The 20647-nt window shown below is 34.5% G+C and overlaps 2 protein-coding genes across 3 annotated transcripts; one reads left to right on the forward strand and one right to left on the reverse strand.

Moving 5' to 3' along the window:
• Positions 1-1155: 1155 nt before the first annotated feature.
• On the reverse strand, positions 1156-2505 carry LOC116779871 (WD repeat-containing protein 82). Its single transcript, XM_032674376.2, has one exon. The coding sequence runs from the start codon at positions 2224-2226 to the stop codon at positions 1279-1281; it is 948 nt and encodes a 315-aa protein (XP_032530267.1). The 5' UTR covers positions 2227-2505; the 3' UTR covers positions 1156-1278.
• A 623-nt stretch (positions 2506-3128) lies between these two features.
• On the forward strand, positions 3129-20009 carry LOC116779440 (chromodomain-helicase-DNA-binding protein 7). Of its 2 annotated transcripts, XM_032673715.2 has the most exons (15): positions 3129-3372; positions 4570-4776; positions 4844-5136; positions 5220-5341; positions 5626-5727; positions 5808-11685; positions 11776-11950; positions 12089-12176; positions 12393-12688; positions 12773-12862; positions 13707-13904; positions 14804-15050; positions 15238-15716; positions 15834-16725; positions 16814-20009. In XM_032673715.2, the coding sequence occupies exons 2-15, from the start codon at positions 4643-4645 to the stop codon at positions 19115-19117; spliced, it is 11298 nt and encodes a 3765-aa protein (XP_032529606.2). In that variant the 5' UTR covers positions 3129-3372; positions 4570-4642; the 3' UTR covers positions 19118-20009. The 2 variants fall into 2 exon arrangements, with proteins under 2 accessions (XP_032529606.2, XP_032529607.2); XM_032673716.2 differs by lacking the exon at positions 13707-13904.
• The last annotated feature ends 638 nt before the right edge of the window (positions 20010-20647 follow it).

Genomic DNA, 20647 nt, shown 5'->3' on the forward strand with positions numbered 1-20647 from the left:
ACTTAATTTCATACAACTTTATATCGGTCTGCACTATACGTAAATTTTTATAGATGATGATACGTTTTTTATTAATAAAATATAGACTAGGTATGAATTAAATGAAACACAGTTCTTTCACATATTTTTTAATAATGATTAAAATTCTCAGGTGGCACTAGATACCTACAAGTTTACATATAAACAGTTTATTTTTAATTATATTGTAACTACTCATCTAAGTATATTTATTACATATTATGTAGTCTTTAAATTTATTCTTTTATATTTCAAGTTGCGAGATGTAATCAAGATAATTCGTTTTCAAGATCATTCATGAAAACAATTTTATCATATATCGTCTCTCTATAGAGGTTTTTTATTATTTTGAGGTTAAGTTGCTTTAATCTTAATATGTAGGAATTTTACAACAAAAGAAAAAATTGAGCTGATTCTATGACGGGGACGGGAACCCGAACACTAATGTTCAAAGTGACGAACTCCAAGGATAAAAAGAATAGGAGTATTATGTTGTCAGTGGTATTAAAGTGTCAAATTCAATACGGTTTTTATTTAATAAATAAGTTTTTGTACTTCATGAATGTGTAACAGTTTGATTGCATATGACTCATAAATATCTAATAAATAATTTAGGTACATTTCATAATTAAATTTTTTATAAAATGTATAACAATCATTTTTGAATTGCAAATTTTTTTTAACAGGATGTTTCCTATAAGTGCATGGGTACTTTAATTATTGTATTAGTGTACGATATATTACTGTTATATTTATCGAGAGTTTTTTCTGTTACTTTTATTTAATACAGTAGAAAGAGTCATCTCAAATGTTTAGGAACTTAGAGGTATTTTTAAATTACCAAGAAAAAAATGTTTTGTATTATTTACAAAATCATATTGGTGATGAAGTAAAATTTTATATCAAATTTAAGAATAAAATTATAAAAAGAAATACAAAACTAGAGCAAATTTTAAAATACACATTCATTATTTTAGACTAAATTACTTAATTATTTTTTTTATCATAAAAAAGTTTAATTTATGATGAATGGCAAATATTACAAAAGACATCAAAAATGTTTTTTCACTTCTAGAATATTATTGGATTGTGTCAATAGGAATGTATCTACAATGTGTTAAGTCAAATTTGAACTAGTAAGGTTAAACTGTTTTAATGAAAATTATAATTGATTTTGTTTTACAAACAATATATCCTCTTCAAAATCACTTAAACATAATTAGAATGATAAGGTTTACACATGGAATTATATTTTTATGATCAAACATCATCTATTGTTGGTAGCCAGAATGCCATGTTAGTGCACGCCGATGCCAGTAACATATATTTGGGATTAAATTGAACACACTGTATTGGGGCCGGATGGTCACCATTGAGTACACAAACTTTGTATCCTGTGTCAGCATTCCAAACATGAACTCTACCGTCTGTTGATCCACTGAATACATATTGAGAATCAGGACTGAAAGATGCCTCTATTGGTATTCCTTTATTATTCAAATGACCAGTGAAGGTTTGTAATGGTGTGCCATGATATGCATCCACTAATCGAATGATAGATCCATTAGTACTTATCAACATTGTCTTACCATCTCTAGAGAATTTTAACCCTGTCCAATCACATTCTTTTTCTTGGTTTAATTTAAAGGTTACAAATGGGCCCTTGTCAAATGATCTTAGGTCATAAAGTTTAATACTCTCTGAGTTTACACCTGCTGCAAAAATAAGGCCTTCAGGGTCATATGCTGCTACAGGTCGACCAGACAAATGCATCAAGCCTTGGCAATTTGGTGAACGTAAATCCCAAAGACGTAAAGTTTTATCCAGAGATCCAGACAAGAACGTGTCTTCCACAGGAGATAAACATAGTGTTACTACTTTTTTCGTATGGCCCGGAAAATATCTGATATATTTATTGTCATGGAGAGATAAATATCTTATGGTGTCATCAACCTTTGTCGAGCTATGAATAGCAGTGTTTTTAGCATGGGTAAAATGTATCAAATCAACACCATATTTTTTACTATTAACTGTGATCATTTGCGTGCCTTTTTCGCAGTCATATATAACAATTTGATCATCCTCGCTGCACGATATTAAAGTTTCTCCACTGGGTGAAAAGTCAATGCTATTTATTTTGTCGGTATTTTCTCGAAATACCTTTGCAACCTTAAAGCTCCTAACAACTTGGTCCACGAGCTTCATCATTGGCGCGTCTATTATTCTGTCTTTATAGTGATTACTTTAAGTTTATAGAAACAAAATATTTAGAAATATTTAACTAACGTAAAAAAGAGGAGTGGATTAAAATGTTGATATTATTATTCGTCAACATATGTGATAACTCTTTCTATTTTCTCTTTAAATTTGATATTTAGTACTTTATTGTTTATTATTAAATCTTCATCCGTACTTTATAATTCAGAACTCAGATTATAATAAGAACTGACGCACAAATTACAATGCTCAATTGACACACGACAGTTCACAAAACTGTCTACCAACTGCCAAGTTCCAAATTCACAATCGAATGGTACCTATCATTACCAGTATCGATGTCAAACCGGTAAATCGCTTTCTGTTGATATGTGGTTTTTTATTATTATACTTTTGGGCAATTTTAAGTAGAAGAAGTAATTGTACTAATTTCATATTTTCTAAACTACACTGGTAGTCATTAAACACTTAGAATTTGAATATTGATATCTAACGAAAATGTTACTACAAACCTTTATAAACAAAATAAAATTAGTTTAAAATTTTCGGATATTATAATTATTATTAAGCCATTGTACATAAATTGTAAAATAAATTTACGTAAATTATTTTTTAAATTTCGGTAAATACTAACCTTCAAATTTGAATTATAATTAGAAAATATAAGTTCGTATAAAGTTATTTAACTTCTTTTCTTAGTTCTGTATGCTAAGAAAAGCAATTAATTAAAATTATCATTAAACACAAAAATTACTAATTTAATTTTATAAAGCAGAATATATTTCTTATGCACTAATATAAAACCATCGATAAACATAAACTTAGGTTGGCTCAGTCTTTTTGATCTTTGTCTTTTAAAAAAAAGTGTTACAGTCCAATTTCCCAATTTCTAAACTCTCAAAGGGGAAACAAAATGGACGGAGTGGAGTGCAGTGGCTACGTTTAAAAGATCTTATTATTGTGAGATAATTTGCAAATAGTTTGCTTGGAATCTCAAAAGCTTAAAATAGACTATCAATATCACAGTTATTTAGGATAGTATAATCAGAGACTTGTTTTTATTTGATTTCTTATATTATTCGGTTTTTTGAAGAATGGTATCCATTTTGTGATCAATCGTATTGTGTGGCGCTTACAGTAAGTACTAACATATTATGAAATATAATCATTTCTCGTTTTACAGTGTACTAAGGGCTTTATCTTATTGATAAGTTATAATATTATTTAGACGCTATGGGACTAAAACACGCCTAATATTTTTGGATGTGTTTTTGAGTTAATGCTTAGTGTGAACGTTCTTATTTTTATAAAGCTATATTACTGATAAAAGAGTAATTTTGCTGAGATATGTTATTTATACTAAGGTGTGATTACTTTTAAAACGTGTTATTTGGATCCTGAGTACCTCGTCGCCTAGTAACCAATGAGGATTATCATAACTAGGAGATGCTTTATAACTAACGGGAGAAGTTATAACGCTGTATGTATCTATAACCATAAGCGTATAGCTTTTCCCCTTGGTTATACAAGCAAAGATCTTCTAAAAGAATATATCCAAAATCAAGGAAAGTACCCAAATCTTTTGTAATGACCCCAATAAAATCCCAGTGTATATGCATGTAAAAAATATTAAATAAGAATGTATAATTTTTTTATAGCTCATTAAACAATTATAGTCAATGATTACTGATGATACCTTAAAAATACTTGTAATATATTTCAAATTTGTAGGTTTTTATCACTAATATGTTAAGGTACTTAGGTAGATTGTAAGCACCTTTTATAAAATTTTGGACTGTACAAATATTATACTTCTAGTAATAATTCTAAACCTGATAACTGTAATTTTGATAACTTTTTAGTTCATAGCTCTTAGATTTATCTGATATATATTTTTATGTATTGAGTATTAAGTACTTTATTTACAGTAAATGTTTATCAATGGTGTCATAATAATTTGTCAGAAGATCAATTTATCTATAATTAAATGTTATTAAAATTTTAAATATGGATATGTCACAAGGAACCATTATATATTTGGTATAGTATTGTAAAATATAAATAATAGATATTTGCTTAAAATGACATAAATAACTGTATGAATTATACATTTAATGTTATATAATGAAGCAGCTACTGTTGTGTTAGATATAAGCACCTTAATATTATTTCTTCTTCTGTATAGTTTCCTTATCAAAATGTGTTGTACTTTTTAATAATAATTATATATAAACAAATTAAATTTTTATACATTTTATTTAGATATGTTAAGATAAGTAAAAATTTATTTATGTGAACTGGTGTTTCAGACTTAATCTAGTTATACATTTTCAGATTAAAATGGATGATCTACTTTATCCATGGAATATTAAACATGCTCTTATTTTAATTCACTCTTAAGTGAGTGATGGACTCATACAATTTATTTGGGGATGATGGAAGCGGTATGTTGGAAGGACTTACTGATCTTGGTGGATCAGATAGCTTTGCTGGTAGTTCTGCATCTGGAGTGACAGACAATAAAGATTCATCAGAAAATAGGTTTTTTACATTACTATTATTTTTAATTTTATTGTATTTATATGATTTTTTTATCTTTTGTCTTTAGTTACAGGCAACCTTATAATCCAAATAGTGTGCAACAAGAAGGAACAATCCAAAAGCTGGCTTCGTTTGGGGGTGGAAGTGCTACTGGCTTACCTAGTAGTGCCCAACCAGTGCCAAATCCTGGTACTGGACCTCCTGGGCCTGAATACCATGAATATGGTAGCTATCCACCAAGGCCCAGGCTGCCTCAACCACCACATGGTCCTCTCCATCCATCACATCATGTGCATCCATCACACTCTTATTCAGGATATCATCCTGGGCCAGATCCAATGTATTCGTTACCTGAACAAGGTGAGTTTGGCAACATTTATTTTTTAAGAATGATTTGTTGATTTGATTGATTAAATAATATTTTTGTATTCATTTGTGCCCAGGTATTGGAGATATGGGAGTCTGGGCTGGTGCACCTGGTGCTAATAGGTACTCGTCTATTACACCAGGTTACAGACATTCATATGAACATCAACAAAAGATGCACCAATACCCTCCTCAACAGGTATGCTTAAAAAATTTAATGGTTAAATGAAATAATATCAATATATTCAATAAAATTTTATTTTTAATATGATTTATCAGTACAAAATTATTTTTTTAAATGAAACTAGTATTTTTCGGATCGTAATTTATCCGAAAAATACTAGTTTATCCGAAATCGTATTTTATCTGAAAAATACTAGTTTCATTTAAATGAATAAAACTCGCGAAAATCTTAGATCTCATTACAAAATTATTTTGTTTTGCAAATAAAAAAAAATGTATGACTATAAATCAACTTTATAGGCTGCTGGGTTAGGCGGTCTGCAACCACAAAATGGTGCATACATTCCAAGACAGCCTCATTTTCCCCAACCTTCATCACAACAAATTTATGGGCAACAGCAGGTAACTTAAAATAAAATTGTAATAAGATACTATTTAAATCAATTACTTGCTATTTAATCATAATTGTAATTTTTTTTCAGAACTATCCAAATTACACACAAATGCATCCTCCCTCTGCAACAAGAATTACACAACATCCAGCATATCATCAACAGATTGATGTAAATGCCCATCAATATGGTTTACCACATAGTCAACAAAGTCATGGTGGTATCCAACAACATCAACCTCATCAAAATATGCCTGGTCATGCAGGTGGGCTGGGGCCAAGTATACAAGGACATCCAAATCCACACCTCCATCATCCTGGAGCACCTCCATTACATCATGTGCCTCGTCAGCCTCAAGGACCATCTTCTGCTGTTGGTCCCGCACATGGAGTTCCTTCTCAAATGCCATATGGTTCACCTCATCATTCAGTTCCAATGAATTATCAACCCCATCAGGTGCAACATCCACTTGATGTGAATGTATCCAACCAATATGGCTCTGTAAAACCTAGTGGAATAGAAACTGGAAGTCCACAATATAGGCCACCTTTTCCTCAATTGTCACCGCAAATGTCGCCCAGAGCACAAGTTTCACCTAGGCAGCCGCAGTCCCAGTCGCAACTATCGCCTCGACCTGTAATGTCACCTGTAAAAGGACCCAGTGCTTCTCCATTAAGTTCACGTGGTGTTACCCAACCGCCACCATCGACTGGTCCACCTCCCGTATCCAGTTCGTTTTCATCACAAAATACGCTTCAAGCCCTAGAACAAATGGTTTTGCCTGGTAGTGGTGATTATCCATTCCAGAGGAATCCAGCATCACCAGCTGTAGGCCATAACGTTATACCTTCGCCAACTCAGTGGAATCAAACTAAAATGGCAACTCCCATAAGCAATTCTGTGCCCCTGGAAAGTACAGAACAGCCTGTAAAAACTTTAGATACGACACCAGTACCAGTATTAAAACAAGATTCAGCAAGTCCTGGGCATATAACACCACTTGAAAATAAAAGTGTTGAGAAAAATCAAACAGAACCTGAGAGGCAATCAGAAGATAAAAATACATCCCTAAGATTTATGACACCACCTATAGCTAAGGATTCTATAGTCGATAGTCCTAGTAATACAATAGCAACTTCTGTGGCAAATACTCCTACTGTAGCTCCCATAGAAAATCAAGACAAAAAAGAAGATACTTCAAGCAATCAACAAAACAATGAAGGAATATTTGAACATTTTGGGTCTGCTAAGGATGACAAGAGTAATGACATTTCTCTTAATAAAGAGGACAATAACATAGAAATTAATCAAACTGAAGTGACAAAGCAGCAAAATGACGAGTTGATAAGAAGTAATGCTTCGCATTTGGCAACATCTGCTAAAGTAGATACAACAAACGATCAACCACATAGCAGTACACCTACATCTCAGCAAGGAAATATTTCTGTAGCACCACCGACATTGGCATCTAACTCAATTGTAAATAAATATGAGAATTCTCAGCCTGTAAATGTAAATAGAAGTCAAGGATATCAGAATAGTTCCTTTCCAAATATGCAAAATATCATACCACAAGCAGTCCCGCCCAACCTCGGACCAAGCATTCCGTCAAGCATACATAGCAATCAGAATCTTAACCCTCCAGCATTTCAAAGTGTTTCACAATCAAATGTGCCACCTCCTATTTCAAATAATATTCAAACAAGTCATTCAATACCACATTCAAATTTGTCTAATACTGTGTCCTCAAGTGTCCCTCTTCACACTCAACAAAGTAACATGAATATGATGCCTTCGCCTGTACCAAATATTTTAGGAAATGTTCCATCACCGATTCATGCACCTCCAAATATTGGTACTGCACAACCGAGTCCAGCTGCACCCATGTCAAATATTCAAGTGGGAATTCCTTTAAATACGCAAAATATGCATGGGTCTATGGGTCCTAACATTCCTCCAAATCAAGGGAATGTGTTATCAAATGTCCCCCATAATATTAATCAAAATATGATGATTATGAACCCTAATAGTGTGCCACATCCGAATATGTATCCGGCATCTCATCATCAAGAAAGAGCAACATTACAACAACAAATTCAAGAAATATATTGTCAACCACCTTCAAACGAGAATCAAGAAAAAGTAAGATGTTTGCAAGAAAGGTTATCCATGCTTCAACAACATGAAACAGCTGATAAATGCAATGGAGGGCCCAATTGTATATTACAAAATCCTATATATGGATCGAAAATGGTGGAAAGTCCTCAAGTTACTAGTACAACTGGCCGTGGTCGTGGAAAAGCTCCTGCTAAACCAAGAAAACCAAGAGTTAAAAAAGACAAAATTTCCAGTCTTTCTCAGTCTCTTGACCAGTTACCTGTTTCGGAAGACTGTGTTACGGCAGGCACAGGACTACTTACTAATTCAGAATTAGATGCTGATGTTACAGGTGAAGATATTACCAATTTAGACAGCAGTCTTCTTTCCGCAGATGATAGTAATGGAAAAGGCAAAAAACCTAGAACACCCAGAAAAGGAAAAGAACGTAAACCACGTACACCTAAAGAACCTAAGGATGGGAAAGAGATAGGAGATAAACCAATAAAAGAGCGAAAGAAACGGGAACCCAAAGATCCGAATGCACCAAAAAGGAAAAGAAATGTCAAAAAGGGTTTAAATGAAATGCATGCTGATACTACTACTTGTAACGATATTTTAGATAAAGACAGTTTGGATAATATGAATGAGCAGAGTTTTAGTAAAAATTCTAGTATTAGCGAGAGCGTAAAAATTCAAACTTTGTCTCAAGATTTCTCATCATTGGATGATTCAAATGTTACTGACTTTGATGATATTCCGGTGTCAAAAATCGCTATTAAAGATTTACTGGAAGAGGCTGAAGCCAAGAAAGAATTGTCTGAAAAGGATGACGACTTTGTTGATTCAAATCTACGAAAAAAAGCCTCAAAGAAACGATCATCTGCTGCAGGAAGTTGTAAGAAAGTTGCGGCCAAAAGAACGCCAAGTGGTAAAAGAAAACGTCGTGGTGGGATAGTTCCTGATTCTGACGGAGAACCTGATGACTTAATATCAACACCACCACCCTCGCCTCCGCCAGAGGGTGATGATAGCTTAAAGAGGCGGTCAGCTCGAAATACACAAAGGAAAAAATATACCGATGATGTGCTATTGCGTTTATCAGATGATGAGTTTTCAATGGCAGCCCCTAAACTTGAAAGGGATTTGGACGACTTAAGTTTTGACACTAAAGATCCCAATAGACCAGAAGGAACACCGAAACCGAATTATATGTATGTTAATACAACTGAGGAAGATTCTATGATCGTTCAGCATGTATTAGCATCTCGAATGGGAAAGAGGGAAATGAAAAACGAACCATTATTGGGAGAGAAAATTTTACCTCAGGGTAAAGAAGAATCTGAACAAAAAGCTAATGAAAATGAAGATGAAAACATAGAAAATCAAACTGATGAGGATATTAAATCGAAAGATATTAAAGAAACCGAAAATATCCAAGAAGTAAATGAGGAAACTCCAAATGAAAGTTCAGAAACAAAAGAAGCAAATAAAAGTAATGGAGAAAATAAGCAACAAGAAAATGTTGAAAATAAAAATTCAAAGCCAGTGATGGTGGATGTGGAAGAATATTTTGTGAAATATAGAAACTTTTCATATTTACATTGTGAATGGAAAACTGAAGAAGAGTTATATAAAGGCGATAAAAGGATTTTTTCCAAAATTAAACGTTTTAAGCAAAAACAAGCTCAACAATTGAATATATTTGATTTACTAGACGATGAACCGTTTAACCCCGACTATGTAGAAGTGGAAAGGATTTTAGATATGTCAGAAATTCAAGACCCTGCTAATAACACCGTTGTAAAACATTACCTGGTCAAATGGAAAAGTTTACAATATGAAGATAGCACTTGGGAACTCGAAGAAGACATAGACGTTGATAAAATCAAACAATACAAAATATTTAGTGCAATTCCACCAAAAGAAAAATGGAAATTTAAGAAAAGGCCTTGTGCCGATCAATGGTGTCAATTGAAAGATTCTCCTTTATATAAAGGCGGCAATACATTACGACCTTATCAGTTGGAGGGTTTGAATTGGTTGTTATTTTCCTGGCATAATAACCGAAATTGTATATTAGCTGACGAGATGGGTCTTGGAAAGACTATACAAAGTCTAACGTTTGTTAATTCTGTGTGGGAATATGGAATAAGAGGGCCTTTCCTTATAATAGCGCCTTTGTCCACTATTCCTAATTGGCAAAGAGAATTTGAAGGGTGGACTGAAATGAATGTTGTCGTATATCATGGATCTCAGCCAAGTAAAAGCATGATTCAAGAGTATGAATTCTATTATAAAAATGAAAAAGGTGAACCTATTAAGGAGATAACGAAGTTTAATGTCCTGATAACTACTTTTGAAATAATAGTTACTGATTTTCAAGAACTGAAATCATTCAACTGGCGCCTTTGTGTTATTGACGAAGCTCATCGACTTAAAAATCGAAACTGTAAACTGTTAGAAGGATTGCGACAACTACATTTGGAACATCGTGTTTTACTCTCGGGAACTCCTCTACAAAACAATGTCAATGAGCTATTTTCATTACTTAATTTCTTGGAGCCGTCACAGTTTTCAAGTAGTGAAGCTTTCTTAAACGAATTCGGACAACTTAAAACGGAATCAGAAGTAGTTAAATTACAAGCGCTTTTGAAGCCAATGATGTTACGACGTCTAAAAGAAGATGTTGAAAAAACGTTAGCGCCAAAGGAAGAAACTATTATAGAAGTAGAATTAACCAACATTCAAAAGAAATACTATCGAGCTATACTCGAGAGAAATTTCAGCTTTTTGCAAAAAGGAGCAGCGTCAGCTGCGAACATTCCTAATTTGATGAACACAATGATGGAGCTTCGGAAGTGTTGTATTCATCCATATCTTCTAAACGGTGCCGAAGATCAAATTCAATTTGATTATAAACAAGCCAATGGTGAAGATAAAGAAGCGTATTACAAAGCTATTATTCATTCATCTGGTAAAATGGTTTTAGTTGACAAATTGTTGCCAAAACTGAAAGCTGGAGGACATCGTGTTTTAATATTCAGTCAAATGGTACGATGTCTAGATATTTTAGAAGATTATCTTGTGTTTAGAAAATATCCTTATGAAAGAATCGATGGCCGAATTAGAGGCAATTTACGTCAAGAAGCTATAGATCGATTTTCAAAGCCGGACTCTGATAGGTTTGTTTTTCTTTTATGTACCAAAGCTGGAGGTCTCGGAATTAATTTAACTGCTGCGGACACTGTTATTATATATGATAGTGACTGGAATCCGCAAAATGATTTACAAGCGCAAGCCCGTTGTCACCGCATAGGACAACAGAAGATGGTTAAAATATATCGATTGATATGTAGAAATACCTATGAAAGAGAAATGTTTGATAAAGCTTCTTTAAAATTAGGACTCGATAAAGCTATTTTACAAAGTATGAATACTTCTCAAGGAAAAGAAACAGGCTTGAAACAATTGTCGAAAAAAGAAATCGAGGATCTTTTAAAGAAAGGTGCTTACGGCGCCGTTATGGATGAAGATAATGCTGGTGATAAATTTTGCGAGGAAGACATCGAAATGATTTTGGCTCGCAGGACGCAAGTTATTCAAATGGAATCTGAAAAAGGGTCTACATTTTCTAAAGCAAGTTTTGCAGCTACAGATCAAAGATCAGACATTGATATAAGGGATCCAGATTTTTGGAATAAGTGGGCAAAGAAAGCTGAGATTGATACGACGGAAAAGAAAGAAGATGAAGATTTAATAGTTACGGAACCTAGGAAAAGGACTATTATTAAAAGATACGGACATGATGATGGTCCCATGGAAATGTCCGACATGGAGGTTACGCCGGATTCAGAAGACGACGAAGAAGGTAAGATTTATCACGTTGGTGTTATATGTTAAAAATTTAACAAACAAGTATTGTAATAAAACATGATGATGAAATATAAAAACTCTGCAGGTATAAGCCTTAGAAGTAAAAGGAAGAAAGAAAAGCTGGGCAGGAAAGGTCGGCGCTATGCCAGTGATGAATATGTGCCACGCCATGAAGGTTTATCAATTGATGACGAAGTGGTTTATGGCTCTTGGACTAGATCTGAATGTTTTAAGATTGAACGTGGTCTACTTACATTTGGGTAATACATACAAATATCTAATTTTTGAGAGCTTAAAATATTTCATTTTACCCATATAATACGTAATATCAATAAATGACTGCTTCTATACATATTTTTAAGTAAACTTGTATTCATATACTATATAAAATTATGCAGATGGGCGCGGTGGGAAGAGATTCTGGAAAGGAATCAATTTAGAAAAGGATGGAGCTCACCTGTCATAGAAGATTGTGCACGCATTATTGTGAGTGTATTTAACATTAAAAAGTATTTGTATAATTATATCAAATAAATTTTTAACATATTTTAGTAAATATTTCATGATGATTTGCCATGCTAATACTGAGGAAACGTAGGTTTTCACTGAGTGGAATGTACATAAAGCACTGATTAATTACAATAGTCGTATGCTTCATATCATATTGTAATTCGCCCTGATCTAAACTTTATTTATTTACAGGTTCTGTATTGTTTGCGCCATTACAAAGGTGATGAAAAGATAAGGAATTTCATTTGGGACCTCATTGAACCATGTGAGAATGGTGAAGTTACAATCTCAAGAAATCATAGTGGCTTACATAACCCCGTCCCACGCGGCAGGAATGCTAAGAAGAAAAACAGAATGAAGGACATACCAAAGGCTCACGACACACAGAAATGGGAGGATTTGAATCATTGGAGCTCGATTGATAAATACGATTGTGAGGTGTACTTGGAAAATAGTTACAAAAAACATTTATTTAGACACGCTAACAAGTTAGTTCTCGGCACGATGATATTATTTCTGATATATGGAAAGGCGTGACAGTGTGGTATATAACCATTAAAATATATTTTCAGAGTTTTACTGCGAGTTCGTATGATGTATTATATAAAACACGAAGTTATTGGGGACTACGCTCTACAAATAGAAAGTGGAACTCATGCAAGGTAAGGATTGAATACTGTTAACATTATAATCACTAAGTGAAAATAAATAATGGAAAAAGTTGCCTGGAAAACAGAAATAAAATACAAAATATAACCTGCATATGTTAAATGACTAGAAGGATATTTATAAAATGTATGAATATACTAAAAATTCTTTGACTTTAAAACTCTTATTAAACCATTTTTAGACTAATAACATATATATTTGACGCATTACTAACAGATTGTCATTTTTCTTGGATCATACTCATTGGCAATGTAAAGATCATGTAACTACATAATAATGTGTGTTTTTGGATGTTTCAATATTTACCTTAGTATTTGATTATTTTTGCTTACTTTGAGACTTGCCAAATTGCTTTGGGTAAATATAATTGTTTTGTCAAGTATGACAAACAATTCGATCTTTTTGTTTGTATTACCTATAGTTTTGTATTATTTTTATACCTTTATATTCCTCTTGGTTTGCCCAAAAGAACGACATGTCAAAAGCTATAGGTCGATTTAGAGGCGCGAAAGGTGTCCCTACTACGATAGTTATTTATATTAATCGGTGCATTCACATCGATTGTTGTAATTTCACTAATTTTACAATGAAAGTTTTGAGTGTTTAATTATTTATGCGTTTCATAAAAATATCTTTGTAATAGGTTACAAAACAACTCTTTCAAATTTATTGGTAACAACTCCTCAAAATTTATTCAACATAGTTGCATATTATGGCACAGTTTTTACGAATGATAGGCCGCGTGTTAAAGGGTCTTCTCCATATTCGGCTGACAATTGATCTGGTCACATTCTTAGACTTGTCATCGGGTAGATTGTAACTAAAACTTTCTTTCAGCTCGATGGGTATGCGAGTGCCCCGCGGTGTAGACAGTGCCCCCCCTCGCTTGTGGTGGGACACCGAGTGCGACGTATCGCTACTCGTGGGTACATACAAACACGGCTACGAAAACTACCTCGCCATGCGTTCTGACCCACAATTGTGCTATGTAGACAAGTTGGGTCCCCCCGATGACGCTGAATGTACAGACATAAAGTAAGTGGACGTGAGAACTTTTGACTACTCGGTATGGGCTTGTCGATGTTATGATACTTGGTCAAAATTTATATTTAGGTTTTATATATATTTTTTTTGTGTTGCTTTATTTTTGGTTTTAAAAGAAATATAAGATAAACGAACATCCAAATCGCACCCACGCTTTTCACAAATTCAGCTTGTCAAAATTGTATAATAACCCACTTCTCTTTTTGTTGTAATAAACCATATAATATTCTATATGTGATGGATTTACGTACTGATATAAAACAATAATGTTACTTCTTAATATAATTGTTGGCGTAAGAGATATTTAGATGTGTATGTTATAAATAAAATTTACGTCATTAAATTATTCCACGCTGTAAATGTACTTATTCTGATAATTATTCTGAATGTTCATGTTGATAATGTTCAATTTCTTCGAAAATGCTACCGAAGTGAATATAATCTATAGTTTAAGATAAAGTATTAATTATAAAAGTAAAATTGTATAGTAAATGTTAATAATTTTGCCTAAATGTTTACATATACACATAACTAACATCGAAAAACTTTTAAATTCAAAATTTAATTGTTCTGTAAAATTTGTCGGAGACATAGTAGAAAAACTAAACGGACACATAGATAACTTTTTTTATTAATCAAGAATGTGTAAATAACCAAAATAAATTTTTCATTATTAGTAAACAACATCGAGACTAGTTATTCAGAATATTTACATTTCTATGTACAATTCTTTATTCATTTGATCTTAAAGAAGACTTATCTTAACATAAAGTAATACAGAAAGCATAAAATAATACATGCAAACTTCAAAATTGACTTCGGAGTATGCATCTCGACTCAACATTTCAATATGTTTAAGTCTCGAGTAATAACTGGTAATTAAAATATAGATTGGAGGAACGTAAGGTGCTCGGCAGCGCAGCCGGTGACGAGGAATGTACGGATGAATTATCGAGTGGAGCGGGGGCCGTGTCGCCCGCCGCCTCGCCCTCCTCGCCGCATGGTGACGACGACGGGCCCACGGCTACACATCTGTGGCCCTCAATGCAGGACCTCAACACCCGCTTACGAAGACTCATCACGGCATATCAGCGCAATTACAAACGGGAGGAACTCAAGTTGCAGCAGAGAGCTAAAGTAAGAAATATATAGAGAATTCATAGAAAAATCAAACGATATTTGAAATAAAATGATATAAATTCCGCCATTTTGTGAAGAATTTTACCGACAAGAATGTCTGTCCTGTTGTAAATAGCATACTTAGTTAATAATAAATTACTTGAATTAATAGGTATATAGTAATGTATATTAATATTGTTAATAGATGGAACGTCGCGAACGTATGGATCAACTTGCTCGAGATGAAATGTCTCAATGGCGTTGGTCCCGCGCAGATGAGGAAGCTTTTAGACGAACAGTTGCATCTTATGGCGTGGAATTCGATCCGGCAACAAAAAGTTTACGGTGGAGTCGGTTTAGATCGCTGGCTCGACTGGAATCTAAGAGTGATGATGCGCTAACAGATTACCTCAAAGCTTTTATGGCAATGTGTAAGCGACAATGTGGACTGTCGGTTGGGGAGGCTGAATTGCCTACAAGGGCAGACTTGAAAGCGGAACCTATCGGTGAAGAACGTGCCATCGCAACGTTGGAGAGGATTGACTTACTTCGCGTTCTGCGCGAGGAAGTCGCTCCGCATCCCGCACTGGAGGCCCGTTTAGCGTTGTGCGAGCGCTCTCTAGACGCACCAGCCTGGTGGCAGCCCGCCAGACATGATAAACTACTTGTATTGGGCGTCTGCAAGTAAGTAAACCGTTTCTTTGTATATATATTATTTTCATTTTTCTTCATTCACTATACATAGTAAAACCATTAGATCTTATAGAAGTTTAAATATTTTTTATTTAATTATAATTACAGACATGGATTAGGAGATACATATAACAAACTATTCTGCGATCCCAAACTACCATTTGCTGATTGTGCCAGAAAATGGTATGGTAAATACAAAGGAATATCGACTTCGAAAGTAGAAAATCCAAAACCAACGACGCCAGCAGCCACACAATTAACAACTTCTGATGATGAGGATAAAAGTACAACCGAAAGTACTTCTGAACCTAGAATGTCATTGAGACGAAGTAAGCGAACATCTAACGCACTGGATCGTGACGCTGATGATGATACAGATGCCCTGTCGGAGCTTGAGACTCTTGCCAAATTAGGAAGGATTGATGAGACATTGACACCAGAACATTGGTTTACAGAGAGAGCTCTTGAAACCCGATTACATCACATTGCTCATGCCGTTCAAAATTGCGAGTGGCCCTCCGCAACGGCTGCAAGCGTTTCCAAAGTTGGTGATTCTGGAGTGACACAATCAGAGTCGGAAGATCGCAAGCAGAGTCAAAAGCGACATATAGCCATTGACGTTGAAACCGAACGTGCAAAATTACACGCGTTACTATCGTCACCACAGGCAGCTCACACGGCTTCTCGTGAGGCTCACCGAGTTCCACCTACTATGGGCGAACGTGATGATGCTTCCAGCGACTCTGGTTCCCGTAGGTCAACGCCCGCTCCACCGCCGGCACATCAAAGGGTGGCACCCTCACCTGCTCCAACTGCTCAAGCAGCACCTTCACCAGCCTCTTCCACGCCCGTAGATCTCTCCGCACCATTGGACTTAAGTGAAGCCCAAGATTTCTCAATGGGACGAAGAACTCCGCAAGCGGACGCCTCCACTACATGTGTGCCTGTTAGGAGTAGGCTTGACGATACTCTTTCGAAGCTTATGAAAAGGAAAAATGTGGTAAGTTGGTCATATTTATTAATCAAATATAAATTATTAAATTCCATTTCAAAAATCTCAATTTATAAAACATGAATTTATTTTACAGCCTGCACCTGAACAAATAGTGGGTAAAGAGAAGAAGAGAAAGAAGTTGGATGAGATAGTTTTAGGATTATCAGCGGCTAAGGGAAAAAGTCCGAGTTCGGCACTACCGTTTGAGACTCCGCGTAGTAAGAGTTCAACAGTATTACCCGAGGTAACGGTAACGCCGGCTGCTCCGCCTAGCACTTCTAATCCGCCGCCTGCACAGAAACCATTCTCGGTTACTGTAACGAATGTACCGTCTCCACATTCATCTTCAAAAGAATTATCTTCATTTTTGCAACAGTCTCTTGAACAGAGTAATAAAAATCAAAAAGCACCCTCAACATCTTCAACGCCCAAACCTTATTCACACGAGGCCAAAGTTAATAAATGGCTAGCTGAACAGACTAATGTTGACACAAGGAGACGTGGACTGCCACCTCGTCTTGCTCCAGATGAACATGTACCTGTTGTTCATAGAGTAACAGGGAAAAGATTAATTGGACACAAAGCACCTCAACTGAAACATCTAGCTCAATGGATCGCTGAAAACCCTATGTATGATATAGATTCAAAATGGACCGAGGGAATAAAAGAACACGTAAAACTTCCACAAGACGTTAGAAACCCTAGACATTCTCCGATGCAACAAACAAATACCGCACCTGAACGTAAAAAAGGCAGACCACCTACTCTTGACTCAACATCTACTAATATACTTTCTTCTAACGCACATTTAAATCAAAACCTCGCAGGCTTAAACCCTACACTTCTTGCTAGCTTGTCAAGTTTAAGTGCTTTTGATCCAAAAACATTGGCTGCGACTTTATCTAACTTAACTAGTTTTGACCCTAAGTTATTATCGAGTCTCAGTAGTTTTGACCCTAAAAATAATCCTTTGTTGAATTCCTTTAGCAGTATGCCAAATCTGCTTGGAAATATAACAGGTGGAAATATATTCGCAAACTTAGCTGGCTTGGGATTACCAGGTTTTCCATCGTTAGATATGAATAGTCTTGGTGGCACTTCTACAGAGAGTAAATCGAAAACACGAAAACCAGCGGAATCTGCAAGTACTTCGACGTCAAAATCGGCTAATTCACAATTTCCCTTTGTTTTCCCTAATCCTAATATGCTTTATCCTCAATTAGGGCTTAGCGGCCTATCACCTTTCGGAGTCCATTCTGGCATGTCCTCTGCATATGATGCACTAGGATTATTAAGTGGCAATTTGGCTGCCAGTTCTGGCTCTTCTACAATGCACGGATCAACTCATTCTCGTAGCTCTACGAAGACCACCGCCCCTCGGTCATCGACGGTTGTGACGAACTCTTCGTCATCTCGTCAACAAAAAGTATCTGACCGTACCCAATCCAGTCACTTGCCACAAATCCTTTTACCACCGGACCCCTACTTGTTGGAATCATTATCCAAACAAAATCTCAACTACGAGGCAGCAATGAAAGGTGATAGGAGAACACGTGAGGCTGATAATAATGATACAGGAGCAACCGATTTATCTAAAACAGATAAGAAAAAAGTCCCTTTTGATACAGCGCGATCTCAAATGCCACCGGAGTTTGCAGCTGTTCAAGAGAAACTGCTAAAAGGTGACAAAAAAGATATTGATATAAGTAAAATGCTATTGGAACAAATGGCATCAGGAGCATTAAGTGCAAGTCTTGTTAGTTCGAATGAAGCGAAAAAGGGAAAAGATATAGACAAAGAATCGTACGAGAAACTTGTAAAATCAGATTACATGAGAATGACTAGTGACGAAAGTAGTACAAGTGCTCACAAAAGAACTATTGACGAAATAAGTAATGAACCAGAGAACTTAGCTTTGCAATCAACGCCGAAGAAGGTAAAAGATAACTCGGCAGAAGCTATTAAGCCTATTGATAAACCGAGTGACGCACATACTGGAGAAATGGATTTAGAGGACTTGATTGCACCATCGACGGTTATTAAAACAGGAATGAAAGCGAGTGATTTTGATATGAACCGCCCAACTGATGGTTCTGGTCCCTTGATGACAACGTCCAGTGAAAGGGACGAAAAAGCCCAACAAAGAATCCAAAGTCCCTCTGATGTTGATATTCAAGCTGAAAATGTTCAAAAACATGAATCCAACAACATTATAGACACTGACAGTAAGGACGACACTTCCATCGATGATGGACATGGCTTAGGCGATGCATCTGGTAGTGACTTTGGGCGAAGAGCGAATAGGAAAAAAGGGCGCAAATCCTCCGAAGAATCCTATGGACCGCGACGTGAGTTGAGGTCCAGCACCGGACGACAGTCAACAGACTCAAATAACTAGATGCAATTTTTTTTATTTATTGTGCACCTAAAACTTTTAAAGATAAAATACCGCGTTCGCAAAACGAGCAGTAAAAATGATTCCTAATTAAATTTCTTGTATTGTTTGTGAAATTGTATACATTTATCATTTTAATTATTTGTGAACTGATGAATATCAATGTTGTAATTTTATTTTAACTTTGGACGGTTTATTTTACTAAATATGAATATGAAAATTTTTAATTGGCGAAGTAACAAGTAGAGTACAGTTGGTTCTGAATATAAAATAAAATGTAAAAAATTTATAACCAACAGTATAATAATTTGTGATTGACGATGTTGTGTATATTATTACAAGAAGACTGCTACTTCAAAAAACTCATTTAACTCGAAAAATTGTATATTTTCTCAATATTTTAAAACATTAACCTGTCAAGCTATTGAGGACTACTAAATAATGTTAATGATCAATGAATGATGACACTTGTGTGTCTTATTTACGTATATTTACTCTTCCATGCAAATGGTTTTTTTTATAGTAGAAATACAAACAGAAGTATTCACTTCATCGATCTCGGGAAGGTAAGCAAAATGATGTTATAGACAACAGTAGACTTTGACTCATACTGCATTCTGTTATGTAAGATTAGGTGTAAGGATAATATTATAGTATTGTAAGAATATATAGAAATACAGTAAGAATCATAAAATTCAAAATAATTGTAGGTTTTAGGAGTAACAGCAATTATTTACGGCATCATTTCTTTATATGTTCTTTTTGTAAGGGAAATGCTGAATGTGATAAAATTATTTATTACATGTATTCTTTATTACTTTGCATTGCTGTAATATTAACGAATGTAGATAATATCAAATAAAAATCATGCAAATAAAAACTGGTAATTTAAAAATGTTTTGTTTTATTAAAATTTAACAAGAAAAATGTCAACCCCTAACATGTGCAAATAAATTGGTAGTGAAAGTGTGAAGTTTAGGTTTAAAAGATAACTACTACAAAAAAATAACCAATTACAGATTACAATTGACCAAATAAAATAATTATTATTGATCAATAAAATATTTAAAAAAATGTTTATAATATCAAATCGGATGTTTTCGATAACGTTGAAAATATCGTGTAAATATCTATTCTGAAAGAGCGGTATCGGAACAACATAGCACTCATTATTTCATTTCAATATAAACAATGAAACATATTCATATAAAGATATAGATTGACGAATTTAAGAAGGAAAGAATGCATGACAGGAAGTGAGTGACTTTAATCTCATGGATTTTTGAGTGAAAGTGAATATAGTGTTTTTGCTAAGCTTCTCTCCCACAGACAATGATTTAGGTAGAAAAGCCTAGTTGTAAGCAAATTTTATTACAAATGAAATATGAATTACCTAGCTTAACCATATTGTTATGATTACTGTCATATTAAGGCACCTTCGTTGCCTGTATTTAGTTTTACTTGACGAGTGGTGGCTATCGGAAGCAAAGTTACTTTTTATTTTTATTAATTTAAAGTATTGGAATGCGATAT

Source organism: Danaus plexippus, chromosome 2 (assembly GCF_018135715.1).
Source record: "Danaus plexippus chromosome 2, MEX_DaPlex, whole genome shotgun sequence".
In the NCBI taxonomy this organism is placed as follows: Eukaryota; Metazoa; Arthropoda; class Insecta; order Lepidoptera; family Nymphalidae; genus Danaus; species Danaus plexippus.

Bases quoted from the DNA above. Each gene is read 5' to 3' on its own strand.
- LOC116779871 (XM_032674376.2), bottom strand. From the start codon at position 2,226: ATGATGAAGCTCGTGGACCAAGTTGTTAGGAGCTTTAAGGTTGCAAAG.
- LOC116779440 (XM_032673715.2), top strand. From the start codon at position 4,643: ATGGACTCATACAATTTATTTGGGGATGATGGAAGCGGTATGTTGGAA. The intron at 4,777-4,843 runs GTTTTTTACATT...TTTTGTCTTTAG, and splicing joins AAAGATTCATCAGAAAATAG to TTACAGGCAACCTTATAATC. The intron at 12,863-13,706 runs GTAAGGATTGAA...ACTTTCTTTCAG, and splicing joins GAAAGTGGAACTCATGCAAG to CTCGATGGGTATGCGAGTGC.